General features: G+C 43.6%; 1 protein-coding gene across 3 annotated transcripts in view; it reads left to right on the top strand.

Moving 5' to 3' along the window:
* The first annotated feature begins 525 nt into the window (after positions 1-525).
* The window catches only part of FAM20B (FAM20B glycosaminoglycan xylosylkinase), a 40,797-nt gene continuing 14,872 nt past the window's right edge, over positions 526-26,450 (top strand). The window contains exons 1-4 of one of the 3 annotated variants that reach the window (XM_041754708.1): positions 526-681; positions 13,718-14,227; positions 19,697-19,783; positions 22,944-23,053. In XM_041754708.1, the coding sequence (XP_041610642.1) occupies positions 13,851-14,227; positions 19,697-19,783; positions 22,944-23,053 (574 nt within the window). In that variant the 5' untranslated portion in view covers positions 526-681; positions 13,718-13,850. Of the gene's footprint in view, positions 682-1,118; positions 1,432-2,627; positions 2,864-13,717; positions 14,228-19,696; positions 19,784-22,943; positions 23,054-26,450 lie in introns of those variants that run through there. The other 2 variants (XM_041754718.1, XM_041754727.1) reach the window with 2 other exon arrangements.

A 26,450-nucleotide genomic window follows, 5' to 3' on the forward strand; every position in this document is an offset into this window, starting at 1 on the left:
GGGAAGGGCGGCTCGTGCGCGCTGTAGGAAGGCTGGCCTCTTTTGAGCAAGGGCGACACACTGATAGGCAGAAGCATCACTGGAGGCAAACTGAATGGGCAGAAGGAGTAGGGCAATTGCTTCTCACAAGCAGAACTGGACCTAAAGGACCCCAACTCTCCAGTCCCGCTGCCTGGTCTCCTACCTGCTTACGAAAATCAGCTGAGGGAAAGCAAAGGCAAGAGAGAAGTCGGAGGTCAGTTTCTGCAGGCGGGGCGGGCGTCAGGGAGGAGGCGGAGAGACGGGAGCCGGCGCCGAGGGAGTTAAGCGGGGCCGGCCCGGGGCGGGAAGGGTTAAGCGGGGCCGTCCGGCGCGAGCCCGGTAGCCCCGCCCACCAGAGGGTGGGGGCGGGGCCTCGCGGAGTGAGCCCTGGGATTGGTCGCGGGGAAGGCGTTACGCTAGGACGGTACCAACAGTCGGGCGCCGCGGAGGCGGGGGGGTGGGTGTGGGACCGCCGGCTCAGCGCGGGGAGAGTGGCCAGGGAATGGCCGGGCCGGGGGTGGGCGGGAGCCGCAGCGGCGGCTGCGGCTGGGGGCGGTGAGCGCGGCGTGGGGCTGCCCCTCCCCGGAGGCGGCGGGGGCGGCCGGGCCGCGCCGCACCGCACCGCGCGGGCGGCCATGGAGCGAGCCTAGGGCCCGGCAGGTGAGCGGCGTGGGGGCGGGGAGGGCGCGCGACCCCCGCCCCCGGCGCGGCGGGCGGGAAAGTGCGGGCGGGCGGGCGGGGCGCGGTGCGCGGTGGGGGCCGCCTGGGGGCGGGGCGCCTCCCGGGGGGCCGGGCGCCGGTGCCCGAGCGGTGCCCGAGCGGTGCCCGAGCGGTGCCCCAGCGGCCCCCGAGCGGCCCCCGAGCGGGCGGGTCCCGGGCCGGGCCTGGCTGCTGCCCCGGACGCCGGCCCGGGCCGCGCGCCCCGCCTCGCCGGCCCCCAGGCGGGCTCCTGTGGGCGGGCGCGGCCTCACCTGGGGCGCCGCGAGCCGCCGGGGGTGCTCCCGGCGGCCACCCCGGGCGCCCGGGCGCCGTCCCCGGAGGCGACTGGCCCCGGTGCCGCCCTCGCGTCCCGCCGAGCGCCCGCGGCGGCGGCCCGGGGAGGATCGCGCGGCGGCGGGCCCACCTCGTGGCGGGGTGCGCGAGCGGCCGCCAGGCCCGAGGCGGGAGGCGCGGTGGAGCCGGCGGCCCCTCGGGGTCGAGCACCCCGCGCTCGCGGCCGGGCACAACTTCAGGAAAGGACGCGGTAGTCCCAAGTGGGTTGCGCTTGAGATTTCATTTCCGGGTGCGATGGCCCCGCGATTCACAGCGACCCGAGACGTCGCCGTTAACGATGAACGTGAGCAGTTGTCGGGCTGCGCCCTTGCTGTGGGCTCTGATGAGAGTTTCCTTCTGCTGCCAGCCAGTCCTCCGGTAGGAAACCGGGGGCTGCAAGCATGTTGGAGGGAAAGTGGAGAGGACGGGGCATGAGTGGTGCTTACGGGGTTTTAGCCCTTTGAAGGGCTGTATCCTCGCTTGGTTGGGTGAGGAGTTTATAATTTGGGAAAATTGCAGACGCTTGATACTGCGACTCATGGTTGGCTCGGGCCGGTGTCCGGTGGCCGCGTCCTCCCCGCTCAGCCAGTTTCCCTCTGGAGATTCGACTTCTCACCTTGAAAAGAGGGAACAGGAATGTGGGATCTTTTATTTAGCTCTTAAATGGTAGGGCCTGATGCGTTTGTGATCTGGGGATGAAGATTGATGTTTGCTAGCTATTCCCATCCTCCTGGTGTTATAAATTAATGCATAAATTCCATTGAGGTTAATTTAAAAAAATGGAAAGAAAGACCTCAGTGTGCTTACTCCTTGAGTTTATGCAGGACCTTTGAGTGAAGCCTTAGAGCACTTCCACATACATTATTTATCATCAAGACACGGCTTTGGGACACCGAGGTACAGGTGCTAAAGATGCTAAGTTATTCCTCGACTCAGAGCCAACCTAAGGGAGATTTAAAATTAATGTTCTGTGTTTAGTTACTAACTTTCCTGAAATCTGTGAAGTTGTTGGACTTTGGTCCCTAGAAGCATACAGTGGAATCGAGTCACTCAAGAGGAGGGGCTTCCACCTTTGAAAGGACTTACCAAGGGAGAATAAAAAGGCAGGAGCAAGTAATTCAGATTCTCAGCCTCACTCAAAATAAAGTGCAGTGACAGAATGGATGTGGCAAAAAATCAAATCTTGGAGCCCACAGCTTTTCAGTGTGGCTGGTGAGAACGTGGCTTGGATTTGGTCTGTTGTTTCTCTGAAGCCAGTAGGAAACTAGCTACGATTCGGTTAAAGGGTGAAAACTGGAAAACACATGCCCTACTCTTCTTTCTGGGTACTTTGAATTAGGGAGCAAACAAATAAATCACTGTTGGTATAGTCTAATCCTTTACATCCTAGAATTCTTTTACGTTGTATTGATAACTCTGACTTTTAAGTCCATTCTCTTCTTTTCCATATGTAAACTCCAGCTCTCTCACATAGCCTAAAAGCTTCTGCTTACTGTCTTTTCCAAATTTTGAATTTTTAAATGAAATATGTTTGTTTGTTTACTTGCAGGGCAGATGTCAGCTTCCTACACTTTGACCATCATTTCCCTGATGTAAAGCCTTGAAGCCAGATACGTCGGCTCTTGAATTGATAACTTTTTAAAATAGCAACCACAGTGGTTGCCTCTTGATTGGTGCAGTCTCATCATAGAGGCAGAGGCTCCTCTCTCTATTCTGTGGCCATGGTTGCAAACAATAAAACGGAGACAGTCTTCTGAACCTGATGTCAGGTCACCCTTGGACTAAGTGTCCTGTGGTTTTGTAGATTGAGGTAGGAAGTATACCAACAACAAGGTGCAGCAGTATGTTGTAACAGTGATGATAATTGGCATACTTTTCTCTCTACACCTAAACTGCATAGTGCATAGTAGGTGGTGCAGGAATTATTTGGTGGCTGAGCAAATTCATGGAAAACATCAAAGAAAAGGAAATACTCTAGTGCATAAATTGGTTAGTTTCTCTTTTCATTAAGAAAAAAAGGGCAATAAACATGTTGCAGATTATTGTTTTTTTTTTTTTTTTTAATTTTTATTTATTAATGATAGTCACAGAGAGAGAGAGAGAGGCAGAGACACAGGCAGAGGGAAAAGCAGGCTCCATGCACCGGGAGCCCCACGTGGGATTCGATCCTAGGTCTCCAGGATCGCGCCCTGAGCCAAAGGCAGGTGCCAAACCGCTGCGCCACCCAGGGATCCCTGTTGCAGATTATTGTTAAAAGTTGCTGTGAAGATGGGTATCTGTAAAGGGTGTTACCTTACTGGAGCTGCCTTGAGATTTGATTCTGTGATGATATTTTAGCCACTTGCATTCTAGGAGTAGCCTTTGGTCCTCTGGTCAGGCACAGCTTCACTGACTTGGCTCCTGCAGCCTTTTCTGGCTATACTCATTGAGCAGTTGGATTGGTGGTCAAAATTTTTGCCTTAATAAAAGAACTGGAGCTCTTAGGAATGGCCATGCCATTATCATTGGCCCTGATGGTCCATCTTCTCATCCCTTACACGGCAGGATGGGAAAGGAGAGCTGTCCCTCCCTGAAGTGCTTGTCCAGCAGCTCCTCATTCCAAACCTCTGTATCTCAACCTCTTTTCCTTACTTGAGCTGTGTCTGTAACGCCCAAGAACTAATGAGTTCATTAACACAGACCTGGGGTACAGGAAACCTTCTTTTGCAATTGAAACTAGCTTCTGACCAACTTAAGATGTCAACATGACTGCTAGAGTCCTCTCAGAGAAATGTAATGTAAAGATCTCACTTGTGATTTTGTCTTTCCTATTCAAAAGCAAAAGAGAAAAGAAAGGCCTAGCTGTAGGCCTTCATGAGTCTTATGAGTCTTAGGAGTGCATCTGTCATCCCAATAGGAGACAAGAAATGGAGCCTGATGGAGAAAAGAGAGAGCTTTGGTGTGTGTGTGTGTGTGTGTTTGTGTGTGTGTGTGTAGGTTTGTACATGGAGGGGAAGATGTTACTTTGGGTACATGATAAAGGTCAAAGGATATGAAATTATGAAGTGTATCAGAACTACGTATAGGGCAGTGCTTCATTTATCTTGTTTTTAAGGAATAAGGTGTTACATGTGGGAATTCTTGTTTTGGCTCTAGCCATTGTGGAAAAAATTCCACCGTATATTAGGTGCTTTGTTTGCTTTTTAAACAGTGTAGTTTCACCTTTTATTGCCCTGAGCTTGTGGAACTAGTATCCATTACTGACCGTGATGGAGCAGGGCTTTGAAGTGACCGAAATACACAGGTTGTGTGCCACCCCCTCTGCTTTTTGAATTCTTGAATCTGCTTTTAATAGTCTGTCTCTTCTTCCAGAGGTGGGAAAGCTGCACTTTTGCTGTTGTTAGTGTCCCTGCTGCCGTGTGTTAAATTGGCAGCTTCTGATCTTCTGTGGGGCAGCCCGGAGAACTCTGCTTTCTGGTTGAATGTGAAACAGCTAACAGGGCTGACCAAGGGACTGCCACTCTTCTCCATTAGTGGGTGAACTGTGGGACTACTATTTAGGCTGCCCAAGACCTTTTTTTTGGCTGATTCCTCATTCCTTATCCGTGGTTTATATAGCAGACTTGCACTCTTGTCTAGGTACATTTATGTTCCTGTGGGTCCTCTTTGTAGAAAAGAGAAAATTGTATGGAGGTACTAGTGTCAGTTCTCATTTTAGAAAGCATCGCCAGTAATACTTGAAGATCTGGTTCCAGCCCTGTCTTGTGTCATTCTTTGGCAATGTCTTGGACCATCTCCAGTCTTTCTCTTAGCATTTGCATATCATCTTTACTCCCAGTCCCAACCAATGGCAGGAACAAGGTTGGCAGTAGCAGTTGCCTTGAAAGGTGGAAGCAGGATGTATAGAGGCAGCAATTTAAAATTGGATGTATAAAATTGGTACATATATTTGGTATTTCTGCATGTTTTACTGTGCTATATATCTGAATTCATTACAGGACTTAGTTTCTCTTTGTCTGTAAAAGAGGCCATCTTTAGACCAAGGAGCTGAAGAAATTTTTATAACCTTTAAGGCTTCTTTCCCTTGCTCTTCACTCCTTTTATTCAATAGGCATTTATTGAGTACCTCTCCAGCATCCTGCACTGTGCCAGCCTATGTGGAAGTACAAAGAGAGTAAAATATATTCCCTGTCCTCGAGGAACTCACAAAATAGTAGAGACAGGCATGCCCAGTGTGTGTATTTATATTCATATTATAACAAAAGGATCATGCCTGGAGCCACTGAGCCTCAAATTCAGTCCAGACCTGCCTAGGGGTTCTGCTGTTGCTGTTTCTAGAGTGATCTGTGGCCTGTCAGCTTGACATACCTGGAATATAAGGTTAATAATGTGAGGTATTACTGTTGCATAAAGCTAAGATACCTTTCCAAAAACTAGTGAACTGAAATGTAAAGATGGAAAATGGGAAAATCTGGAGGAAAATTTTATATTCTTTGAAATTCCGTGTTTCCATGCTATATGAGTATTAAATTCTATAATATAGTTTTAAGTGGTGGTTATATAGTGACATTTGAGCAGTGAAAGACCTAGAACTTGGGAAGGTTCATTTTACCTGTCCCGTTTGAAACAGAATGCAGATTCTTAGGCATTTCCACAGACTTTCTAGATCAGTGAACACAGCTTATGTTGGTTTTTTAGAACAAACTTCACTAGCAGTATGAGCTAAGGATTTTTTCTTTTCATTTTTCAAGAATAGGGTTAGAGAGCTGCCCTAAATCAAGGCTTAAGTGGGACAGGTTATAGGAATTAAATTTTTTCTGAGGGAGCAAACAGTCCTTTTTTTTTTTTTTTTTAATTTATTTGAGAGAGAGAGTGAGAGCATGAGTGGGGAGTGAGGGACAGGGGGAGAGAGAAGCAGACTCCCTGCTGAGCAGGGAGCCCGATTTGGGGCTCCCTCCCAGGACCCTGACTGAGATCATGACCTGAACTAAAGGCAGACGCTTAACCAACTGAGCCACCCAGGCATTCCAGGAGCAGACATTCTTTATTGCCCATTTCATTTTTGCTCTCAACCCCAGGAAGAAGGCTACTTTAATACCTTATTAATGCCTAGTAATCATTTTAGTTGGCTTTCTTCAAGAGAAACTGTTAGGGGATTTTGCATAGAGGATAGTGAGTTTACAAATATAAATAAATCTTTAAGTGGAAGTGAAAACAGCAAGGAAAAATGTAATACTCGGAGTAATTTGGACTATGTGGGAATTCGATTTTCTATACCTGTAGCTTTAAGTTACTCTTAGTGGTTATCCTAAGAGCTTTAGAACAGGGGCACCTGGTTGGCTCAGTAGGTTAAGCAGCTGACTCTTGGTTTTGACTTAGATCATTACCTCAGGGTCATGGGATTGGGCCCCACATCAGCTCTGCGCTGAGGAGGGAGTCTGCTTTGAAGATTCTCTCTCCCTCAACCCCTTGAACGCGCAAGCTTTCTCTCTCTAAATAAATCTATCTTAGAATTTTAGGACATGCAAAGCTGCCATCTTTAAAAGAGCTAGGGATCCTGGGTGGCTCAGCAGTTGGGTGGCTGCCTTCGGCTCAGGTCGAAATCCTGGGATCCTGGATCGAGTCCCGCACTGGGCTCCTGTAAAGAGCCTGCTTCTCCCTTTGCCTATGTCTCTGCCTCTCTCTCTCTCTGTCTCTCGTGAAAAAATAAATCTTTTATGAGAGCTAATTTTCCGACTGAAGAAATGCCTTGTAAAGGCATTTAATTTCAGCCTTTGTCGTAGAATAGAAGAATTTCATGCTTTCCATCATCAAACATGGTAGAATTGAACTTTGTAGAGAAGAGAAATAGATTGGTCCGATTAGTGACCTAGCCTCCCAGTGTTCCACTTCACACGATACCCACTTTGAAGATACCTACTTGCTGATAGTCTTAGCTCCTTTTCCACTTGAGACAAGGATTTGGTTCAGGAATAGAAGACCACTAGAACTCTCTGGAATGTGACTTGTGACTTCAGCCCCTCATTCTGCACCCCCAGAAGACTGCATCACTAGGGAGGGTTATTTTCTTTATCTTTCTCCTGTCAGGTCATTATCTTTGGGTTTTTGACCAGATAGTAATGACTAACAAGTGATCACTACAGGTTGTCCAGGCACTGATTTTCGCACAGTATATGTGGTAATGTCATTCATTTTTAGCAACTCTGTGAGTTAGGGAATAGTGTTCTTATTTCACTTTTCATATGAAAAAACTAAGGGCCAGAGAGGTTAGACGTTAACTCACTTTCCCAAGTCCCACAGTAGCCGGTAGAGCAGGCATTCTGAATCCAGAGCACACCCTCCTAACCCTTCTGCCTCAGAAGAGTTTACATTTAGAATAAGCAGGAGAATTAAGAAATTTCTTTTTTTAATTTTAATTCCAGTGTAGTTAATATACAGTGTTATATTAGTTGCAGGTGTACAATATAGTGATTCTACAATTCCATACATTACTTAGTGCTTGCTCATCTTGATAAGTGTACTCTTAATCCCCTTCACCTATTTCACCTATACCCCACCTACCTCCCCTCTGGTAACCATCAGTTTGTTCTATATAGTTAAGAGTCTCCTTTTTTGATTTGTCTCTTTTTTCCCCCATTGTTCATTTGTTTCTTAAATTCCACGTATGAATGATATCATATGGTATTTTTTTTAAGAAGCTGCTGCTTAAGCAGAAAATTGGCAGAGAAAACTATACATAGATACTGATTAATATTATGTGGTTTTATTATTTATTTTTGTTGAAGACTCCAATTTGAAGATGAAAAAACATGCTCTTGTGGTAGGCGGTGGGTGGCAGTGCAGGAATGGGCTGGTGTTCTGGGGAAACTCAGGATTTGTTCAGGTAATAAATACTTGATGCTCTTTGGTATTGGTGGTTTTGACTTCCTGTGTAGAAAGAAGCTACAGTGCTAAGTGGAAAGGTTCCTGAATGCTCTTGATTTTACTTAGAATTGCCAGTAACCATCAGGATAAACTGCATTTACTTCTAGGGGACAGTGAATAATAATGTTGCATAATGCTCTGATGTCACTACCGAATGAAAAACAAAAGGGCATTATATCAGACTTTGCCCAGGGTGAAAGTATATCTCCCTCTTTCTTTCTCTTTCTTTCCTTCTTTCTTTCTTTTTTGGTACTAAAAGGTTGTGATTTTTCTATTATTTTTGCTTTGGCTTGAAGTACAAATGCTAGGTTTTATAAACTGGGCATGTGTAATTGTGTGAGGGTGTGAAGTTAGCCTTGATTGTTCTAAAGTATGTAAATAGATTTTAGTAAATGATCCAGGTGAGAGTCTTCTTTTTTTTCTTGTACTACCTTAAAGAGCCCTTCATTATGTATCTTTCTAAGCATCTACAACGAAGACAAAATGAGTAGAAATGGTGTGTAACTTTCATAATGAGTTTATTGCTCTGTAGAAGGCATTAATAATCATTTACAAATATGATCTAACAATTTATCCAATATTTATTTATATTTAATGGTTAATTTAAGGTTTCCTTTCTTCCTAAGAGAATTGTTTTTGTCACATGATTTATTTCCCTATGTCTTCTCCCTCAATATTTTTTTTGTCTCCAAAGTAGTTAATAAGGACAGAATAGATGAGAAAATGTTGGATTTTATAAGCCACCCGAAAATTTAGGGACTTAAAATAGTGATTTGTTGTTTCTTACAATGTTGCAGGTCAGCTGGGCTCAGCCTATTGGTTCTTCTGCCCACATGGTTTATAGCCTGGGATCACATGTGTGACCCCATTCAACTGGGACCTCAGGTGGATCTGGGATGGCTTCACTTCTGTATCTGGCACCTCCCCTGGAGTGGCCAGAATAGCTAGGGGCTGGCCAGGCCCCTCTCTCCATCATTCAGTAGTTTAGCCCAAGCTGCTTTACATAGTGGCTAGGTCCCAATTGGAAGCTGCTAGGTCTTTTAAGATTTAGGCCCAGGCTGGGCACACAGTCATTTCCACTGCATTCTGTTGGCCACAGCAAGTTACAGAGGCAGCCCAGGTTTCAGTGGAGAAAAAATAGACACTACTTCTTGATGGGAGGAATTGTTGGTATCTGTCTTTGTAGATAATCAAGGAAAAACTCTTAAGTAAATTCAGGTCTTACCTCTTCTTAGACTCATCAGACCTTCAGAGCTTTGCTGAAACCAACAGTTACTAAAAGGAGAAGTTTATAAAATGATCCTACTTAGGATCAAGGGCAGGGAGGTTATGTGAGTAAATATGATTATATACTAGTTTAATAATAAAGTCTACCTGCTGTGCCTGAAATCTCCTTTGTTGATAGCCTTCTGCATGAAATGGTCATACTGAACATTTTCCCTGTGGTACTTTATACTCACAGACATGTTACATTCCATTTATGTGGAAAGAACTTGATTTGGCCACTGAACTGAAAACCCAAGAAAGGATTAGTCCTGAAGCTTTCACAGTTACTCTGTGCAAAGGTTGGGATTTCATCTCCATGACCTGAGGAAAACTAGTGTGAGGATGTCAGTTGATGAAAGGGAGATTCGAAGGGGTACTATTCCCAACGAGACCTGGAACCTCACTCGTGGCTTGTGAGAGTCCCTAGTAAGGTAGTAGGTGAGGGGCCAGGTGTTCTCATGTCCCTCAGCAGCCACATACATTGTATTTCATCACACAGTGACTTAGACCCATGCACCAACATGGTTTTCAGTAGAGTTCCTTCAGGACTGAATGGAGGACCTCATACTAAGACCTCACTTTTGTTCTGTGGCATCTCTCTCTTCTCCCTAAGCAGCTTAATAGTCATAAGTTTGTCCTTATAACTGTCAGATGTGTAGGTTGGTGTGTGTTTGTGTGTATGTGGGAGTGAGTGTGTGTGAAGAATGACAGCAAATAGCAAGCCTCATTGAACTGATGGAGCTGCGGGTGAAACCGGGGTTCAGGAAGAAGATTCCTCATAAAGGTCTACCTTCCAGAACTCCAGTTAGAGAGCTCATGCCAGCTTTTAGTGTGAAGACTACCCTTTGCATTGCCTTTTTTTGGGTACTTAACATTTTTGAGTTATGTTATTGCCTTGAGTCTATTTGTTCTTTGAGGTGGGCTCTGTTCCACATAATAGAACCATTAAAATAAATGACCATAATATAAACTGGACAGCATTACAGTGTTGGAAGCATTTATTGGAGGAAGTGAAGGTATGAAATAGAGCAGGCAGGCTCCTCTGGGAGTGCAAGTGAAGTTTTCATTAGTAATTTGGAATATACCCAATGATCTTGCTTTAATTTCCTTAGTATCTGAAATGGGGTATCTTCTTAGAAACCTTCAGTTTGCACAATGTATAGCACCTATACTGTTGTTTCCAACAAGAGAAGGGGATGACACTGTGGAAATCCCAACCTGGGTATCCTTCCTTCTCAGGCCCACAGGAATAAAGGGGATCGTTGTAAAGAGTAAGAAATACACTCGCTAGAGGATGATATGATTCTGTATCATGCATTTCATACATTTTTCTGGAACAGGAGAGACTTTCCAGTAGAAATTCTACTATCTCTACTTTGTGGGTTTCTTAAATCTCTCTGCTTGCCTGTGGGTCGAAGGAATAGCAGCTTTTTAGCTAAAAGAAGACCTCTTTCTGAAGTGTCTGTGTTTCTCCAGAAAACGAAACTATATTCTGAACTAAACCGAGAAGTTAGAGCACCTGTAGAGAACTAGATTGCCAAACAAAGGAAGAAAGCTGATAAAGGAGAGCCAACACGAAGGTGCCACACGCTCAGGTGATACTGCATACTGAAGGAAGTTAACACCAGAGTCCCAAGGTATTGGTAGTGGTTTGTTCAGTTTAGGTGGATAAAGCCTCTCCCCTTAACTATATGAGGTACTATAGGGATCGTGAAGACAGTTGAGATCTCCAAGGAGCCAAGTTTCTGAGAGGGTAGTTGGAAACTATGGTACGAGAAGATACTGGGCAGGGCAGCATGTAGTTAAGTGCTGGTCTGAAGGAGGAAGGTTCCTGTCAGTTGTGAAGAGGGACCAGAAGTGGCTTTGGAAATGGCCCTTGAAAGTTGGATTAGGCTTTCAACAGGAGAAGATGGGAAAAAAAGGGTAAGAGCAAGAGGAATTTTGAGGGAGGCCCCACATGGGGAATGACGGGGCAGAGGTCAGCCCCACACGAGCGTGGTCATGGTCCATTTGGTTGGAAGGTGAGAAGAGTGATGCATAGTGAAGCCGACTGGCTGAAGCCATTTAGGGTAGGGCTTTAATGTCATGCTAAGGGATCTGTAGAAATGAGAAGTGGTGAGTGATCAGAACAGTGAGTGTGGTGCATCATCTAGTCCGCATCGGAGAACCTGGTGGCCCAGAAGGCAGTTCTTACAGTGATTGAATAGAAGGGGCTGAGTGCTAAATTAAGTTGGTGGCTGTGGGCATGAAGAGCAGTGGTTAGAGAGCTAGGCCAAATTGCTGTATTCCTTGTTCTACCAGGATAGGGTGACTAATCGCAAACACGAGAACTCCCTTAGCCTCTTGCAACCTGTGATCACTCCTAACCTACCAGAGGTAAATGGTGAAATAAAGTAATAGTTGAACTCTTCAGTTCACCTCACAAAAACTCCTATCCTAGTTGAGTGGATGCAGTGTTTGCAGCCCCAAATTAAGGAATGTTCTCCAGAGACCTATTCAAAAGGTAATGAGATTTCAGAACTTAAAAGCAAAGACTGCAGACTCGGACAATTCATTTTGTCTGAATTTTGGAGCTGCTAGAACTTCTATTGCATTAGTGATTTCAAAAAACAAAACAAAAAACACCGAACACCTCAATAGCCCTAGCATTTATGGTAAGTGTTTCGATCTGATACGTTTATATAGCATGAGGGAGGAATTTCTTTATGATAGATGAAGTGGTCAGCAGCATTAGAAGTTTAGGGGTTGACCAGACTTCAGTCCTGAAGAATGTGATATGGGGGAAGGAAGGCCACCCTGCTTACCCCTCTGTGCCACAGTCATCCCAGTCCTGTCACTCATTGCAGCCAGAGGTGCTGAGAAAGGGATCGCTGGCACAGTGAGATTTCCACGTTACCTTCTGTCACTACAGCTGCGACATGTCCCAGGGAACAGACCATTGAAGGAGTTGTGTTTTTTAGGTGGTGTAGGGACTAACAGAAACCTCTGAAATCTGCTCTCCTGGCACCGCCCTTACTGGTAATCACCCAGACCTATTATTGTACTGAGTTTCACACTAAACTTGGTACTATCACAGTTATATTGTGGGTGCAGTTGAATACCGTTGCTTCAGGTTAAAGTGTTGGGTACTCCCTGGGAGAGGATGATGATGACACAAAACAGGTGGCTGGAGATCATCAGAATTTGAATTCGACTCTCACTTTCCACTTCTCCGTGAAAACGAACGGGGAGAGGAGTGGTTAATCACAGACAGTGAACTGCTCAGCAGCAAGCTCACCACAAGGTGTTGCCCTTGGAGCACACTGTCACCCTGGTAGCTGTTTGGAAGTGTTCCCAGCTGCTGTTAGGAGAGCAGTCTCCAGTTGGGGTGGGAGTCCACCCTGTCTTTTATATTGGTGTTACTTCTTCTTCGATTAATGGTTTGGGTTGTTAAATGAATTGGAGAGTGAAGCCCCTCCCTGTCATCTTCCTGTCACCTTTGTCTCAGCCTAGTGCTGTGCTGTCGGTAGGCACACAGCAGAGCAGGCTCGTTCATGTTTTTAAATGGCCCTGTGGACTGGCAAGCAACCTGTCAGCATGCAAATGAGACTGAACTGTATATTCTTGACACCCTTGCAAACATCTTGTGTTGGGAGTCTGTTAGCTTGAGAATGGACCAGAATGTGGTCAGCTCCACACTGGAAGCAGGGCTGCTTTATGTCCGTGGCATCAGTACCTTTGTTGCGTGCCTGCCCAGTCCAGACTCTCGAGTGTTGCTATAGTACCAGGTTCCATTAGTTTTCTCATCATGTTCTACTAATAGCCAGATGGTATAGGGATGTGTTTTTCCTTTACTTAATTTATCCAGATTTGATTATCCCTATTTTACAGGGATTTTAATTTTGAAAAATAATTAGTGGAAGACTGATTAAATAGAGATACGTGTCTGGGTATTGTATTTAAATATGCGAGCAACAGATACGGCATTTCCAGAGTTGCTGGGGATTGGGATTTGGAGGAGTTATTGCTGTCCTCTGTATCCTCTTTGGCATTTTTAGGAGTTCCTGACTTACAGCATGTCATAAAACTTACATTTAGAGAAGATAAGGACTGGAAAGTTTCCAAATACTAGTGGTTTTGGATGTTCAGAAGTCCTTTATGAAAGGCAAAGATGAAAGTTAAGGAGTTATGTATCTCTTAGTGTTGCTTTTGTTGTGCTTTTTCTCGTTGTTTTGGTGTTTTGGAATTTGTAGCCAGTCTAGTGGCTCCTAGATGACTCTGCACCCTATTCAGACAGGAGTATTTGCTTTAAAATCTACATACCTAGTTCTTACCTATGAAGTCCTTCCCCACACCAGTTAGGTTTAAATTCTCAAGCATAGGATTAGCAAGAATAGGTCTTCTCAAGCATAGGATTAGCAAGAATCAAAGAGTAATGTGTCTGAGGCTTACAAAAGATTCAGGAGTGGAAGGACAGAATTTCTGACTGAATTTTGCTTTGTACTTGGGCTTGCAGGAATTGTGGGAGGCGCTCCAGTGAAGAAATGGACCAGTGCACATAATCATGGCATCTCCCTGCTAACCATCATCGCCTGCTCTCCTTGATAAGTGAGAGAGAGTGGGTTAGGGGAGAAGGAAAAGAGGTCAACATGAAGCTAAAGCAGCGAGTCGTGCTGTTAGCAATCCTTCTTGTCATCTTTATCTTCACCAAAGTTTTCCTGATTGACAACTTAGACACATCAGCTGCAAACCGAGAGGACCAGCGGGCTTTTCACAGAATGATGGCTGGCTTGCGGGTGGAGCTGGTGCCCAAGCTGGACCACACCTTGCAGTCTCCCTGGGAGATCGCAGCCCAGTGGGTGGTTCCCCGGGAAGTGTACCCGGAAGAGACACCAGAGCTGGGGGCAATCATGCACGCCATGGCCACCAAAAAAATTATTAAAGCTGACGTGGGTTATAAAGGGACACAGCTGAAAGCCTTACTCATACTTGAAGGAGGACAGAAAGTGGTTTTCAAGCCTAAGCGGTAAGTCTTCATCTTGGAAGTTCTCTGTGCTTGTCGGTTGATTCACATAATGTGGGATTTCTCTAAGACTGCTCATCTCCTGCTCTTGGTAGTCTCTTCAGTAGAATGAGAAGGGTCGACCACTGGATCTCTGAAGTATTTTCTAGCTCTTAATGTTGTATGATTCTTTGAGTAGGGGAGATTTACAGGAACAGGTTTTGGTTGTGGAGAAGACTGAATGTCTTCTTTGAGCTCTCCTTGATTTCTAAATTTATCAAATATGTGCTGTGTGCCAGATGTCAGAGATATAAGATAAGCTGGTTAGGAAATAGGCGACTTGTGACCAAAGTGTGCTATTAGAGGCTGGATAACCAACCACAGGTTAGGATGCAGTAGAGTAGGAGTTTCCAGAGCTGGAGTGGGTCAGGACAGGGCTTAAGTCCCTTTTAAGTACTGAAGCTATGATTCTTTCACATGGGTTTTGTTTCAATTAATCTTTATTTCCTGGAGCAGTTCTAGGTTTACAGAAGGACCAAGAGGAAAGTATAGAGAGTTCCCCCCACCCCACCACACATACACATGCCTACCCCCAGTGTCCCCATTATTAACATCTTCTATTAGTATAGGATTTTTATTACAGTTGATGAGCCAGTATTAATTTAGTAACTAAAGTTCATTGTTTGCAGTAAGGTTCACACTGTGTGTGGTACATTCTGTGGATTTTAATAAACATATAATCTCAAGTATCCACCATTAAAATATCCTACAGAACAGCTTCCCTGCCCTAAAAATCCCATGCTGCACTTACCTAGCCTTCTATCTCTCCGCCAAGTCCCTAGCAAAGATCAAGTCCCTACTGATCTTTTTACTGTCTCCATAGTTTTGCCTTCTCTAAATGCTATATAATTGGACTCATGTCTTTGTAGTCTTTTAAGATTGGCTTCTCTCACTTAGCAATATGCATTTAAGTTTCCTCCATGTCTTTTTGTGGATTGAGGTTCATTTCTTTTTATTACTGAATAACACTCCATTGTCTGGATATACCACATTTTGTTTATCCATCTACATACTGAGGGACATCTTGGTTGCGTTTACACTTTGGCATTTTTGAATAAAGCTGCTATAGACGCCATGTGCACGTGTTTTGTAGATGGAAGTTTTCAGCTCATTTGGTTAAATACCAAGGAGTATGATTGCTGGATCGTATGGTAAGGGTATATTTAATTTCGTAAGACACTGCCAAACTGTCTTCCAAAGTAGCTGTACTATTTTACATTCCCACCAGCACTACTGTTACTCTGCATCCTCATCAGCATTTGGTGTTGCCAGTGTTTGGGATTTTAGCCATTCTGATATGTGTGTAGTGATGCCTCATTGTTGTTTTATGTGTTTAAAGGAGAGAGCTGAGCCATTTTAGTTACCTCAGTCCAAAATCTGAGAAAGTGAGCTGAATCGTATGTTGTTAGACAGTGATCCCTTGGGGTCTTCTCTAAGGCTCTACAGAAATAATTTGTGTAGCAGTTGTATAGTATGATTTTTTAAAAGTTTTCTGTGAGTATACGAATTTGAAATAGGTTAACATGATGGTGATTCATATTCTCTTGCCAGGAATTAGTTACTAGTGGATTTTCTCAAAGTTGGTAATATATAAAATTTTCTGTGTACTCAATATTTTTTTCATTCCTTAATAGAGCTTTTTGAGAGAATTATAACACACACCTTTGGGTCTCTTGCCGGGGTGGGAAAGAAATACGGAGTAAAGATGTACAGAATTCAGCTGTGACGAGCAGTTAATTTAGCTGTCTTCATGACCCTACCATCAGTAGATGATGGGCAGCCAGAGAGCGAAACTGTTGGAATCCCAGAAAGGGAAGAAGTCTGCCATTTGCCTGGAACAGGGAGGTGTGATGTATGGAAGATATGGAAATTAGGAAAGTTAAAAATACAGTATGCTTTTGGAGAATAAAAAGGTCTGATTGGCAGGTAATGTGGAAAAAGTATGGTTATGAGGGCCTTACGAGGCATTTTCCATTGGATACACATCTCTCACCAGGCACCACACTAAGTACATTTGTCTCTGTCAGTGCTTTCAGCCTGCATCACAGCTGTGGGCAGTTACACTTCTTATTTCTAGAGCAAGAAACCGAGGCTGCAGGAAAGTCACTTACTCGACAAGGTCACCCAGCCAGAACTGGCGTTTGGATCTGATTTGGATCCGAGTGGCTGGTGTTCCGCCCACACACGTAATTACCTTCAGCTTGCTTGCTTTCCTGTAAGTGTGATAACATGGAGCACCCATCATCAGAAATAGAGAGCTGAGTTTTGAAATGTAGTCCTTGACCTCTTGGTTTGTGGCCTGGGCCATCAGCAGTGTTGATGGAAAGGCAGGCTAAAAACAAAAATGAAATTCGTGTACAGAGATGAGTTGTGGGTGTTTCATGCTGACATGAGAGGATGTCCCCTCCACGACCACTGTCTGTACAGCGGGGGGAGTCAGGGGTAAGATGGGCCAGCAGGAGGTGTTAGAAGGCAGGTATCCTGGCACTTTGCAGGTAGGCCCAGGGTATGCAGACCCAAGTAGGAAGCGGGGAGAGGGGAGGCCCAGCTGTGACTAGGGGAGCAGATAACTGCACAAACTAACGTAGTCATTGGTGCTTCATCTCCTGTCTCTTACCACCTCTGCAGCTATCCCCTTACCTTCCTCTCCCACACCCTCCTGAGGGGCCACTTTCATTCCTCCTCCAAACGCCCATTTCAGCACCATGTTCCCAGGTTTAAGACATCCAGGGACCTCCCGTTGCTCTCAGGACAAAACCCAGCCTCCACAGCCTAATGGTCAACCTGTGGCAGTCTGGTCCTCCTCTCTATAGCCTGTTCTCTATCCCCATCACACTGGTCCCTCCCAGCCCCAGGGGACTGCCCCCGCCCATGAGCGGCTGGGTCCCCAGGGTAGGGAGCATATGCCAACCTGCACTAGTTACACCTGGCACTGTGGGGGGCTGCGGAGGGTGGGTGCACCTGTAGGTGCTTGGAGAAATTGCCTCTAGTCCCGGGCCGCCCAGTAGATTGCTCTGCTGACCCTAGGGGCCCTGTGGCTATTTAGTCCTAGTGTAAGCACAAATTAATGTCCTTGGTCAGACTCTGATGCCCTTCACCAGAAGGATGGGAGTGATTTATTGGCAGTAACTGTATGAATTTTGCTGCTCTGTCAGTGACTGAAGATGGATCACTCTCTGCTGAGAGGAGGCTCTGCGCCCCTGCTGCTAAGGCGACACACGCACCCTTTTTTACGAGCCACTTGTGGTTTCCGCACTTCCGGAGCCTGGTTGGCCATGTCCTCCTGTCAGAGATAGGAGACGCGTGTGGTGGATGGGATTTATAGGAAGATGGTGATGCTTTTATTTGCACATTTTGCCTTACATTAGAAAAGTGGTGGTTTGTTTTTTGTTTTTTTTTTTTTCAGTGTAGCTATTTGCATTCTGGAAGTAGATGGGCTTTCATAGGCAGAGCCTACAGTTCTGGTAGGAAGGCAGCAAGATGGCAGGGAAGGTCTGGGAGTGAGGAGAAGTGAGTAGTCATCCTAGGAAGTCCTGGAAGGGACCTTGGAGATTGTCCGGGCCAGCTGCTCCTTTAATGGGGGAGACGCAGAGTTCAGACTTGCCACATTTCACAAAGCCCATGGGGGAGCCAGGGAGTCAGGCCTCCAGACTGCCCCAGCTCTTTGATTCTTAACTCCTTCCCCTCTTCTCCTCCCTTTCCCTCCAGGTCACCCCCAATGCCCTCTAGCCCTCTAGGGTTTAACATTTCACTCTGAGCTGCCTTTTGAGGTATTAGAAAGTTCTCTAGTGTTTCACTGGAAGGAATGGACTGCAGACTGCAATATGTCCCTGTGGCTCCACTGGAGCCCCGACAAAGAAAGTATTCCGGGACTGCCCCCCAGATTTACAGACAGCCTACAGCTGTGGTGAAGAGAGAAGTGCTCGACTAGTATCCGCTTTTATTGCAGTTCTGTTTGAAAATTGAGACTTTACTGGGGAGGCAGCCAGTGTTAGGTAGTCTGAATAATGCTTTGACACTAGAAATGAAAAACGTTTGAGTATATTGACCATACTAAGAAGATCCTGGCCTCCAACCCAGCAGTGACTCACGGCTATCTTCTGACAGAAGTGTTCCATCACTTTGCCTTGAAAATGTGTTTTGTGGGCATGGTTTGTTTCACTTTATATTCCAAGGTCATTTACGTTGAAGCTCACGACCTTTGATAATACCGTCTCCCACTTCCCTGATCCAGGTGTCCCCAGTAGAGCAGCTCCTCTTTCCTCCAGTTTTGTTCATTGCTATTTTACACTTGCCCGTAAAACCTAATAGGTCTTTTGATTTGGGAAATGCAGGTAAACTATAGAGGTCATAGGCAATTTAGTGTCTCTTTCTTTCCAATTAACAGTTAAATGGTATCTTAGTGATTGGTAGAAAGAAATATGCCAGTTTTTATTATCCTTTGTTTATGTTACACATGTGATGTAAAATCATGAGTGGACTCAAAGAGATCTTAGAAATTGCCTCCTAGTTCAGCCCCTCATATGTTGTAGATGAAGAATCTTAAGACCCAGAGAATGGTTTTCTTCAAGGTTACCCTGACAGGTAATGACAGAACTGTATACCTAGCTCTCACACCGGTCCGGTATTCCTGCCACTACATCATCATAAATGTAGGCAAAGAGAAAGAGGGTGGTTATTCAAATAGCTTTTTACAAATGTGCCTTTGCCTACTCATTAACAAACACTGAGGCATATCAAGATCGTTTTTTTCCTCTCTTATAAGCGTTGCCATAGCCATTCTGGTATAAACAGACATTTTAATTGTATGTTTTCCTTCATTTCTTTAGTTCAGTCTAATAAAAATGTTAGTAAACATTTATTAAGCACCAACTATAGGCTTAACATCATGGTAGAGATACAGAGATAGAAAATGACCTTAGAGTTTTGCTTAGACGACATTGAAAGTCTTTTAGCGGGGTAGAAATAACATCTTGCATGTTTTATTCAGAATGATTGCCGATAGAGCAATCTAGTTTTCTTTTTTTTTTTTTTTTTTTTTTTTTTTTTTTTTGAAAAGAAGTTTTTTAAGATTTTACTTATTTATTCATGATAGAGAGAGAGAGAGAGAGAGAGAGAGGCAGAGACACAAGCAGAGGGAGAAGCAGGCTCCATGCACCGGGAGCCTGACGTGGGATTCGATCCCGGGTCTCCAGGATCGCGCCCTGGGCCAAAGGCAGGCGCCAAACCGCTGCGCCACCCAGGGATCCCAGCAATCTAGTTTTCTTCTCCACTTCCTCTTCACCCCTTCTGCTAGGAATTCATCCAAATCCACAACCGTTCTCAGGTTTGACAGTGGAGGTAGAGTCAGGTTTGCTAAAGTTTCTGTTGTGCTGTCAGCTCTGGTGCCGATATAACTCATGTCTACATCTGTGCTTCCCATTCACTCTGCAGGTATAACCGAGACTATGTGGTAGAAGGGGAGCCATATGCTGGTTATGATAGACACAATGCAGAGGTAGCAGCCTTTCATTTGGACAGGTATGTCATTACAGAGGATTGCGTTTGTTTCCTTTTAAAAATATCTTCGAGAGGGCTTATGGGCTAAGGGAGCAACACTTATGACTGACTTGGTACCTACTTGAGAAAGCTGATTGACAGATTCCATGAAATTTGCATGAGTCCTTCGTAATCTGGGTGGTTTTGGGAATACCAGAGTAAATATCTTCACTCTTTAAGATCATTTCATTCTGGTATGCCCTCTGCCATCATGCATGAAGATATTCTTGGTAAATAAAATGGCAGGATGAAAACCAGAGTTGGAACTCAAGTCTCTGAATTGATCATTAATTGGGCCTGACAATATTGTTTTTTGTTTGTTTTGCTTTATTTTTGTTTTAAGTAATACTTATCCCCATATGCTAGAAGCATATAGCATGACATATATAGTGAATTTTAATGTTCTTCATACAAAATATGCTTGGTTTCAGTAACCAGAATAATTGCAAAAGAAAAGCCTAAATAAATTGAACTGTATAAGCTAATTGGAAAATTAGTATTTTTTCAGCAAGTCACTAGTTGGGAGCCTGGTAACTGAACTGTCTGGTAGCTCACTTGCTCTTCTGAATAGGTCTTTCATCAGGGCATATTGACAGACTTTAAAAGAAATATTCATAGTATTTGTTAAATGAATATAGAAGAAAATAAAGGTGAATTTTTGTCTCTTTCTGGATTAGGAAGGATTTTCCAGGCATAAAAGCAACAATTGAAAAGTTGCAAAGGAAAAGCTATTCAGTAGACTCAGCTAAATACAGTTAACTCCTATGTCAGTAAAACAAACAAACAAACAAACAAACAAACAAAAAAAAAACTTAAAAGCAAACTAGGAGAAAATACTTGAATCTAATATAATCCAAGCATTAACAACCTTAATATATGAATGTACAAATCTATATATATGCTAAAACTTTAATAGAAAATGATCTAAGGTCAAGGTTGACTAAATAGAAATTATCATTCGTTAGTAAATATGACGGAGGTTCATCCTTACCAGTAACAGCAACAAAAAATCCAGTTGAAACGATGGGATACAATTTTCTTCTGCTGAAAATGGCCAGGATTTTTTTTTAAAAAGTACTTTATTTGCAGGAATGCATTGAAATTCTCATGGAGCTTGTTGCACGGTTAATCGGTTCAGTCTTTCTTTTTAAGAACTCTGGCATTATGTATCGGAAACCTGAATGCTCTTAACCCTTTGGATGAGTAACTACCTTTTACACAAATATTTAAGATCTTTCTAGGAAAGTATTTCTAAAAAGTACCCTGGAGAAATAATGAAATTCGAAGTTACATATATCCAGGATCTTAGCTATGCATTTTTAGTAGTGAAAACTTAGTAGCAGTCTAAATATCCAGTGATAATGGAAAAGGTTAAATAAATGTTTGTTCACAATACCATGAATTTTCTCTGCCTCTTTTAAGACTTGGCAGTAGAGAATTGGGTAAATCCTGCTCCTCACTTAAACACATGCTAGAATCAGTCTTTCCAAGACCCCATTTGTTTCCCGGTTTTCTTAATTCTGAAACCCTATCTCCTTGTTGATAGACACCAGCAGGGTATGAAGATCATTTTCCCATGTCTATACCAATATTTCATATTATCCAGCACACTAATTTGTGTTCATCTAATATATGTAAAATGATACCTCATTGTTAGTTATTTTTGTTTTTCCCCAGTGATTAGCAAAATTTAACATCTCCTTATTGTTTCACAGCACAACACCCATTCATTAATTTGAAGTAGTCTTTGTACAGAAATCACTACCTTTGATGTTAATTAAATATACTGTTTGAATTCATGACTTGTGCTTTGGCAGTGTTGTGTTCAAAAGTCCTTCCCTACCTCAAAGTCTGAAAGTTACTTTCTAGCCAGTTCCCCTACCCATTCTATTAAATGTCCCCCCACCCCAGCCAGGCTCAGGTGGCCCTGTGACATGGCCTCTTAGCACTACACTACACTGGCTGCTGTTCTTTGGCCTGGTGGTGGTCCACAGGCAGAAAAAGAAATTCCCAACTCTCTTTCCCATCCATGCTTTTCTGCTCTGGGGTGCTGTTTCTCTATTACAATAGAATTTTAACCACCTTCTCTGGCCTCAGGAGAGAGGTTCTCTCACTTTTTTGTTATTTTGACACATCTGTTGATCTGCTTGCTTTTGTGGCTTTTCAAAGATTGAATTTAAGACAGTCAGCCCTAAACAATAGATTATTTGTTTCTGCAACCTTTTTAAAGGTTTTATCATGACGTGAGAAAAAGCTCATAATATAACAATGAGTGAAAAGCAGGATGCAAAACTTTGTATAGCATAATCTCAGTTGTGTGTCTATACACAAGAGCATGTATGTGTTTCTACGTATGTGTAAAGGAAAAAATTCTCCTAGGCCAAATGTCAGTAGTTATTTCTGGGCTGTGGAATTATGGATAATCTTTATTTTCTTCATCCTAACTTTTATGTATGTTCCAAATCCTGCCCCTCCAACTTTTCTTCAGTGAGATATATATATATTTTTTAACCAGGAAATTTCATTTTTTAAAAAGTGGTTTTGCTCAGCCATAAGGTACTTTTAGACCATTCGAAGTATCTTTAGGTATATCTGTATTTAGTTGTCCTGTGGGTTTATCCTTTTAGATTAATCTGTATAGTTTTCTACCAAAATGCTGTTTTATCTAAAGCTTTGAACCTATGTATGGGTTTAAGCCCATTTTTTAATGCTTTGTTAAAATTTACTTAAAAGTTTTATTATGAAAAATTTCTAACAAATTAGAATAAATGAACCCATATACCCATTCCCCAGATTGAGCAGTTCATATTTTGTCAGATTTGCCCTATCCTTTTTCCTGAAGTGCAAAATAAAATAAACTACATACATCTTGATAGTAAACTCATAAATATATGTACCTTTAAAATATATTTACCTACAAGGGCGCCAGGCTGGCTCAGTCAATAGAGCGGGCAACTCTTGATCTCAGGGTTGTGAGTTCAAACCCCATGGCGGGGGTAGAGATAACTTTAAAAAAAATAAAATCTTTAAAATACATAAAAATATACATATACCTGCCAATCAATAGTATCTTTTCTAAGACTACTTCATAAAATACACCCCCAAAGATTTTTCTCTTCTGTTCTTCAACCTCCCAAACCAGGATTCTGGGTTTCCGCCGAGCCCCCTTGGTGGTTGGCAGATTTGTTAATCTACGGACAGAAATCAAGCCTGTTGCCACGGAGCAGCTCTTGAGCACCTTCCTAACAGTAGGTAAGATTATAGAGGACATTTAAATAGGGGAAGAGTTAATAAGTTAAGTGGGACATCATTGAGCAAGCTGGTTTGTGATTTATAAGAATTGAAGAACTCGAGAATACAAAAGCAAATCAGGCCACTTGTCCTCAGGCTACAGGGGAAATGGATCTAATGGTAGACGGCCAGAAAGTGAAAGTTTTCCTTTATGTGTACTTGGTTGTGTCTGTGAAGTTAGGAAGTGAGGTAATTTGCTGATAGCCTAAGTAGGTAATAACTTTATTTCCTTTTGCTTGATCTTGAAGTAAATCTCAAACTCAGAATTTGGCCTAAATCTGTGGTGTGTTTATCATTGACTTGGTGTTTTTTTTCACATACATGTACTTTCTTGGGAACTATCTCCCTAGAATTGAGGAAACCATAAGGCAGCTCTGAAAGAGGGTCAGAAATGCCCTTGTATGGTTGTGTTCGGACCTGGAAGATCACCACTGCCTTCTGCTACCCTGCAAAGGGGCAGCCTATGACTCAGTGTGCATGGACATGGCTCTGGTTCCTTTGGCCTCTGTCCTCTGTTCTCTCACTCTCAGATAAGGCTGCTGAGCTAAAATTCATACTCTTGTTCTTGTAGGCACAGTGAGAATGGGAAGATTTTAGAGTTGCTGTGGTCTCTTGTCCCAGCCTCATCACGGTGACATTCTCAGTGACACAGTGCTCTGCATTATAACTGTTGAAACAGACATTGCCAGATGAATGTCACCTTGCTTTGCTAGAATGAATGGATTTATATTTGAAATGAGGTGAAATTGAATATTTAAAGGCCCTGTGACAGAATCATCATTCAGAATTTAAACCTACAAGGCTAAGGCTAAGGCTGTTCTTACAAATAACCCAGTGTCACTGATTTGTTTCATGTGTTTTCTAATCACTTTTGCTTGTCCAATTTTATGCTCAGGCAAACATGAATTCCTGAAGGATGAGAGGAGGTCAAGAAGAATAGGCCAGAGTCCCTGCTCTCTGGAGACTCTTAAAAGGTTAACTCTCATACATGGTGCCAGGTGTGGGGGAGGGAGAGGCCAGGAAAAGGTTTGTAGAGGAGGTTATTAGCAACTAGACTGAGTATTGAAGAATCAGTAAGAGCTACCCAGGTAGCAAAGAAGACGCTCATGATAGGAAGTAATGATGGGAATGAGGGCCTAAAGACCTGAAAATACACAGGATTGGTACAGGAGTGAGCTTCTGGATACACCTTGCAGCACAGGGCAATGTCTTAGGGGGAGCTGTCATAATAAGACATCATGGACTATGTGACTTAAACAGTAGAGATTTATTTCTCACAGTTCTGGAGGCTGGAAGTCCGAGATCAGGGTACTAGCATGGTTGGATTCTGGTCAGAGCCCTCTTCCTGGTTTTTAATGAGCCATTATCCTGCTGTGTTTGTCTTATAGCAGAGAGAATGAGAGAGGAATTGTCGCTCTGTCTCTTCTTAGAAGGGCACGAATCCTATCATGAAGGCTCCTCCCAAAAGTTCCACTTACAGATACCACTGTACCACAGTGTACAGATACCACTACACTGAGGATCAGGGGCTCAACATAGGAATTTGGGGGTACATAAACATTCAGGCAGGTAGAGGGGTTGCACTGGAGATAGGTTTTAAATAATCAGCTGACCTTAGCACAATTTTTAAAAATATGTTATTAGATAACTTGACATAATAACTAAATCCTGTGTAACCCTTGCAACTTGACAAAGCACTTTCACACAGTTACCTTATTTTGCTCCTCTTGACAAAAGAGTACAGTAAGTAAGGGAGATTTACCCACATTTTATACTGAGAAAGAGACTTAGGAGAATTCAAGGGCTTTCCTGAGTCACATAGCTACTGACTGTTAGCCAGGATTCAAACCTGGATTTTCAGATTTTCAAATATTTCATCTGCTTATATTCTTAGACATTATTTCAAAAAAAATTTATTTCACTTCTGTGTGGTAGGCTCTGAACTAGGTGCTGAATATCCAGAGATGAATGACACCTCCTTGCCTTCCAGGAGTTTCATCTGATGAGGAAGCCAGACCTGTATAGGGTGCCCATGACAGCGTGGAAGGGAAGAGGAGATGCGAGGGTTATGGTTCCTTTAGTGAAGGTGGTGTTTCATCCAGGTCTTAAAGGGAAAATGGCAATCCCCCAGGGAGGTACAGTGGGAAAGAATGACCTAGGTGTTTAGACTCTTAACCTTTTTAATATTACAGACTCTTGGCATGCTAGAGAAGCTTGGAGATCTTGTCTCACAATAACATTTTTAAATAGATTAATTCGAATACGTAGACTTATAAATGAAACCAATAATACTGAAATCTAGTTTTGTTATAAAAAATTTGAAAAAGCGGGATGCCTGGGTGGCTTAGCATTTAAGCTCCTGCCTTTGGCCCAGGGCATGATCCTGGAGTCCTGGGATCAAGTCCCATATCAAGCTCCCTGCGTGGAGCCTGCCTCTCTCTCTGTGTCTCTCATGAATAAATAAACAAAATTCTTTTTAAAAAAATTGAAAAAGGATGTTTGCAATATACTAGCATGAGCTTTGTTATTATTTAACAAGATCTAGCAGTAATCTAGTAACTGATAATTTCAGGCTGTGAGTATAAATGATACTTTTTGCAGTGTCTGCTAACATATGAAAGTCTGATTTCTTCTGGTGAAAAAGTCACAGATAATGCTAATACCACCATGGTTTGCTTCCAGCTATAATAATTGAAGGAATGCTAAGTTTCAGATAGAAGTTAATAAAAATAAAGGGGTGCCTGGGTGGCTCATTTTGTTAAACATCCAACTCTTGGTTTCAGCTCAGGTCATGCATGATCTCAGGGTCATGAGGTTGAGCCCCAAGCTCAGCATGGAGTCTGCATAAGACTCTTTGCTCCTCCCCCCGACACGCATGCTGAGTGCACTCTCCCTCTCAAATAAGTAAGTCTTTAAAAAGTTAATAAATAAAAATGTAATTTTGTTCCCATCCAGTGTACAGGTTCTCCTTGACCCTGTTTCAGGTGGAGGACAGCATGTAGACAGGGTTGAGGAGAAAAGCCTGTGGGAAGCTCAGGGGACTGTGTAGTTCAGCTGAAGTAAAGGGAGGTGTGGGGCTGGTGAGGGAGGAAGACACGTGGTCAGGACAGTGTCACCAATGGGACTCATGCACAAAGCTTAGAAATGGAGACTTGCTCCTCAGACACCGGGAGGACATTAAAAGAGCTGGTGCGTGGGAAAACCAGATTGGAATTTTGGGAAACCAGCCACAGCAGCATCAGCATCATGGAGGATGTACTGGGAAGGGGGTGAGGTGAGAGCCAAGAGCCTGTGGTGGCGGCTGCACTCGCTGCATGTGCAGTAGGAGCCACAACTCAAGCAAAGACTGGAAAGGAAG

The sequence above is a fragment of the Vulpes lagopus genome, chromosome 1, assembly GCF_018345385.1.
Source record: "Vulpes lagopus strain Blue_001 chromosome 1, ASM1834538v1, whole genome shotgun sequence".
NCBI lineage: Eukaryota > Metazoa > Chordata > Mammalia > Carnivora > Canidae > Vulpes > Vulpes lagopus.